At 32.9% G+C, this 6,303-nt stretch overlaps 1 protein-coding gene across 1 annotated transcript in view; it reads right to left on the minus strand.

The window, feature by feature from the left end:
* Positions 1-4,848: 4,848 nt before the first annotated feature.
* The window catches only part of Lgr3 (Leucine-rich repeat-containing G protein-coupled receptor 3), a 10,093-nt gene continuing 8,638 nt past the window's right edge, over positions 4,849-6,303 (minus strand). Inside the window, exons 20-21 of the mRNA XM_018454226.1 lie at positions 5,074-5,232; positions 4,849-5,005 (exon numbers count right to left, since the gene is read on the minus strand). Coding sequence (XP_018309728.1) covers positions 4,875-5,005; positions 5,074-5,232 — 290 coding nt within the window. The 3' untranslated portion in view covers positions 4,849-4,874. The remainder of the gene's footprint in view (positions 5,006-5,073; positions 5,233-6,303) is intronic.

The raw sequence follows: 6,303 nt of genomic DNA on the forward strand, positions 1-6,303 counted from the left end.
CAAGAATTTCTATTTTATTCTAATTCATTCATTTCCTACGACTTTTGCTTTGCGCACAATTACTCAACCCATGCGCACAATTACTCGACGCGCGAGAAATTTTTTCGCTTTTCCGTTTTTTCCATTTTGCTAAATACAACCTTATTGAATGAAAATCTGTTCAATATAAGGATACGTAATGGTAGAAGAATGTTTATAGTTTCTATTTCTATACTTATATCGCTTTGAACTTGGAAAACCATTCCAGGACAATAAATTTCCCTTAGGTGCGCACAATTCATCCACTTTCCCCTACAATATTACTGTTGTCTATAAATAATTTATGACCGTGTCCTTCTGGGGAATATTATCGCGACCTAATTATTTGCGACTTATATTACTGTACGTATATGATTATTACGTATTGGTGATCGGTAATAGTATTATCATCTATTTCCTGTCAATCTCGCCTGCCATCGCGTCGACTATCGCTGAGCGTAATGAACGTAATTTATGTAATAGAATGTAATAGGTGAACGCGTTGGTCTCATCACTGTTGCTGTGATCTTGAACGATTCTTTGTACGGTATCCAAGGATATGATCGACAGGAGTATCGTCGATCGACGATCACCACGAGAGTTCATTAGAGTACGCTTCCGGCACGTATTTATAAATCGACAGAATATTCTGTGAGAAATCGAGGGATATTACGACTGTATGTAGAGGAATAGATGAATGAATAAATTCGTGATCTATTATCTTAACGTTTATTTTTTTGCAGCATAAAATGCGTCATATCGATAATAGAATTTCAAAGCTTTGAAATTTATTGATATAATTAAATGAGAAAGTGGAAATTAATAATACACTCAGCGAATTATTGATCTAGTTATTGATAGTTTGTATTGATTTATAATATATTTCATTGCAATGTACTTGCAATATATTTTAATGTAAGTATTGTAAGATATTTACGATCATACGATATTGGGCGTGCATGTAACATATTATGCAATGTAATCACGAACTACGATGAAAGAAAGAACTCTACATTCGGCTTTCACTATTGCATAGCGTCATCGATGATCGCATTGGAGCGTAAATATTACAGTCGTGTTAACTGAACATTCTTTGATATCTTGAACACAGCACTATCTTACATTCTCTTATCGCGGGAGGCTGTATATCCGAAGATTCTCCACGCTGTAAAAATTCGAACCAGCGCCAATTACTGCTTCGCACGTAAATCTTCTTCTTCCCGTGGACCGAATGCAGCCTTTGCTCGCGTGACTGAAATCCGAAAGAATTTTTATACCCTATAATTGTGGGAAGGAAGATCCGTGGCGCGGGCGGCTCTTTCGCATCGATTTCGCGCCGGAGATCGTCTGATGGCCGTCTTTAACTCTTTGCGAATCGCGCCGGCCAATTTCGTAGATTGGCGAGCGATCTGTTCGAAACTTTATTAACGTTTTCAAGATCTTTCCATTGTTGGAGCCCATGAACAAACGTATGCCTTCGATCAACTTTTAAGAGTCCATCGAGTTCCACCTGGAAATTAATGAAGTTGAATAGTTAAGAAATATATTTATTTAATGTTTCTTAAGTCATTATGTTTCCAGTATCCTGACTCTTAATGACAATGTTGGTATTGTTATATTGTTATTATGGAAGTATTATTCAAGTAGAACACAAAGTCATAATAAAATCATGTTAAATTATGTTAATTTCTGAATCATTATTATGATATTTTGGGTTGCTTCAAGATCATTTTTAAGAGACTGTTTCGTCTTTTTCTATACTTTTTTATGAAACTGAAACAAATATAATATTTTATTTATATATAATAACAAGATAATTTTAATATAACGTTATAAAATTCAGAAAATAAAATTTTTTGCATTGTCAGATTCTTAAAAAATAATAAAAGAAGTGTATTTATCTATGTGACAATCTTGCGTTTCGCGGGTTTTCTCCGTGTTATGAAAGCCTCAAGAATATTAAGTGTATTTATCTTTTTCGTATCTCCTATGATTTAGCATTTAAGTCAAATATGTGTCTCAAGATAAGTGCCACGGAGACATCATGAATATAATAAAAAAAAGCGCAACGATAATATAACAATATCAACACTGTCATTAAAAGTGGCAGAATAGGAGTCTACTCGACAAGAATTAAGACCTCATACGGATAAAATAAAAAATAGACGTATATCTCATTTAAGCTGTTTAGTTTCATTAGGCAAAAAATCATTAGATTGATATTTATATCGTAAACGTTGCACTTTTATCACTTGTAAATTATGATTGCACGGCGTTTTTCTGCATTCTATACTATACTACTGACAGGTACTTACCCGGAGCAATTCTCGGGAAGGCCTTCGGAAGGTTGCGATCTTGTTCGCTTTCGCTTTGTGAAGCGTGTGCGTGCATGCGTGCAAAATATTCTTCTCTATTGCCAAGAGCTATAACAATTTATGCTATGTGACACTGTATGTAACGCACATTGTGGGTTCATTGGAAATTCCTTCACGTCCCCTACTTTCCGGTCGGTATCCCAGCGCTGTTATCGAGTCTTAGAAAATTCTCTTTGTCACGTATAATAAGTAATATAATGTTCGTTGTAATTAAAATACATGTAAGAACTAATTTAAAAGATACAAAAAAATATTAGAAATATTAATATAAGAAATTTCTTAATTGTTTTTGAAAATATATAACTTCATCAATATTATCAACAAAAGCCTTATTATTTTATTTAATCAAATAAAATTAATAATCAGTTATTATTAGAAATATTTAATATAAACTTTTGATGGCGTTTTGCTGAAAGATATATCCACTTTGTATATTTTATATAATTTCTGTAAGAAACTTGTAATAATTTATAAAAAAAAGTTCAAGAAGTAGAAATCTTTCGTCTTCTTTTTCGGATAAGAAAGGCTCTTGAATATCTTCGATGAAACACCAGTTTTTGTTTAGAGCATGACTCGATAATTCAATAATATTTGCACCAATACGTCACCGTTTGCCTACCAAGCTACCCACATCAATGTAGCGAGATGTTGCCTTTCTTTTTTATTCCGAGATGATTTCGTGGACAATCGTATAACGCATATCCGCCCACGTGGCGTAATTGTATTGTAGCCGAAGAAATCTTAGCAGCTTAAGGCGGAAGAAAAGTCAGTCCTAAAAGGCGGTCTGTCTCGAGCGAAGTATCGAGGCCCCTTAACGGGACCTTACCATTGGCCATCCGCCATAAATTACACATTATATCGCGTAAGAGCCAACCCACGTGCCGGTAGATCGTAGAGTGCTCGCGAGATGCATTTTTCTTGGCCGTTCGCATGATTTACGGCTGACTGTAACCCTCCGAAAGTTGGAAGTCGGATATCGTTGCATCTCTTGCTGTTTATATCTCCACGCGTTTTAATGGATTATTGAAGAGTTCACTCGTAAACGGATAAGCCTGTTAATTATTCTATTTTATTTCTACTTTTCATATTTTTCAACTTTTTTTCTTTATGAAAGCATTTTTTCAAGTTACATCGGTATGTCTTTCTGTAATACAATTTTCTTTTAAATATATTTGTCTCCGTAACGTTATTCATTGTAAGTCTCCTTTTTGTATAAAAAGAACACTTACGATTATGTCGTATATAAATTTAATGAGTAATATATTATACTGTATTATTTATATTTGTAAGAAAATTTCCTTTCTATTTGATTGTTATAAATTTATTTGATTAGTAGGCTGTTAATTTTATCAATTTAAAATTATATGTACGAATCTTTTTATAACTATGATAATTTAATGTATGATAACAAAGGTGACGAGGATAACACGCGTATTCTCACAAAGATGTGAATTAATTGTCAGTGATTCCTAGCTTTCTTCATGTTTGTCATTTATTATCGCTTCATAAGTCATCTCAAGGGATGGCCACGCCGACCGATAGTCTTACATCGACTAATCGAGTATATTTGAGTGATGTAGTATCCGTTTTAGAGCGTACATCGGTGGAGCCGTTAAAAAGTTACGCCCGTGTTCGAAGATAAATTTCTCATCTCGCAATAATAATACGGAACAAGTGGCACTGACCCGGCATAACGGTGCCACATCGGCGGAACATGATTTGCCGGTACATCAGAATTGATGTCGTAAATTTTTCGGAGCACGGTTCGCGTTTCCGACTTCGTCGGAAAATAATTTATGTACGTTTTCGAGCACGATCTCTCTACTCGTAGGTGGATACTCCGTCGGGGGCCATCAGAGTTCGTACAATTGAAATATCCGCATACCGGGATCACCCATGCGCGAAACAATACATTCAGAAATGAAGCGTATTCTGGCTACCTTTCTTATGGGACTAATCTCTGAGGAAACGAGGATAAGAGCACAAGAGATATCTAAGCTAAGCTTCTTGCCGACTTGCTGCTAGTAAAATATATGTAGTATTAACAAAGCCGAAGAAATATGAGAGGGGTACACATTTTTAAACAGCGGCACTATTTTATAAGACGGATTTTCTAAAAAGTGAACGAAAATATCTTTCTCAGCAATCAATAAACTAGTAAATAATTATTCTCTGTAGTATGTTACAGAAACTTCCTCGAGCGTGACGTAATTCATTGAGTTCAATTAAAATTACATAACAATTTTTCAATTTGTAAAAATTTCCTTCTTCAATGATAAATAATAGAATTTTACTATCATTAGTTCTAAGCTGATTATCTATTATCTATGTGTGCTATGAAGATAGATCATTTGTATAATTACAACCTGTTAGCTTTGCAATGCACAAATATATTGGCGTCAGTCATTTATATAACATTTAATATAGAAGCGTAATATAATTAATAAAAAATGACTAACTTTCACTCTGTCTCTAATTGGATCAAGGTTTTTCATCGTTGAAGTCAAGCAGAGGCGGTGTTTTCCTTTTATCATCATCATATTTGTTCCAGATAGGCTGTACTATGTTCCTATTAATAACCGTTTTATTGATAGTAGCTGATGCCTCCGAATCTGTAATAAAAACAATAAATGTTTTATTAGTGTAGATTTCAAACAGCTACTCATATCAGAACACAAACCTTGTCTGGAATGTTTCCTTAACATGTAGCTACATACTTTTCCAAACCAACCCTCGTTAAGTTTTTCGCGAAATTTCGGTGTGGTGAAAGTGTACAACAGCGGATTAACCGCACTATTTACCGGCAGAATAAAAATCACTATCCAAGCGTGCAAATCAGCTATAAATTTTATTCACTTATTAATATTATTTAAATGTGTTACTAAATGTCTGAATTTATATTAATACTTTTGTCATAGATCTTATATATATTATTTTAATATACATATATTCGTATATATGCATTCTATGTTTTTCACTGTCGCTTAAAAGTATTTGTCCACTTTGTCTTCCTTAATTACTTAAATCAAGAAAAATGAATTTTTCAATGTTCTTTCTTATTCTTCTAGATGTTATACGTAATTCATACGTAATAATAATGTTTGATGATTCTAAATTTTGCATTCTATATATACATATACATATAAAGAGAACATAATAGAATGATTACGGAATTTAGGCATATAAAAAAGATACATACAAAAATCGGGACAGATAAATACTTTTGAACGGTGGTGTATGTAACTTTTACAATTTTAATTCTAAGAGATTAGACCGATGAGAATAAATCAAATTAAGAAAGAGAAATCTTATTTTCGATCAAAGTAGATCTTAATGTTTAAATAAGTACTAAAATCCTCTTTCATTTATGTAGGACTTATCTTTCTTAATTTGATTTATTAAATTCACACCGAAATATTTAAGCACTAAGATCCGCTTTGATCGAAAGTAGGATAAATGTCTCTTTGAAATATGATATTTTTTTCATTAGTTATTGGTTATTACCGAAGTCTCGATGGTCGAAATGAGAAGACGCCTACTTATAGAAATACAGGACTCGAAAATACAAGAGATCCGGATTCGAATCCCAGCTAAGGTAATTTCCGTAATAAAATTACTTCCAATAAGAGTCTTATTAAAATCAAATTATTATCTAATACTTTTATAAAATGTTTATTAGCGTAAAAAATGATTAATTAGATACATACATATCCAATTCTATAAACCGCGCGCCGAAATCTTTTTCAATCTTGAAATCCAATCATGGACAGAATTAGAATAACGGTATCACATATTAAATTGATACGCTGATTAATCATTTTTTACGCTAATAAACATTTTATAAAAGTATTAGATAATAATTTGATTTTAATAAGACTCTCTCTCTCTCTCTCTGTCTTACTGGAAATAA

This window comes from Mycetomoellerius zeteki, unplaced genomic scaffold, assembly GCF_001594055.1.
Source record: "Mycetomoellerius zeteki isolate Tzet28-1 unplaced genomic scaffold, Tzet1.0 scaffold43, whole genome shotgun sequence".
Lineage (NCBI taxonomy): Eukaryota > Metazoa > Arthropoda > Insecta > Hymenoptera > Formicidae > Mycetomoellerius > Mycetomoellerius zeteki.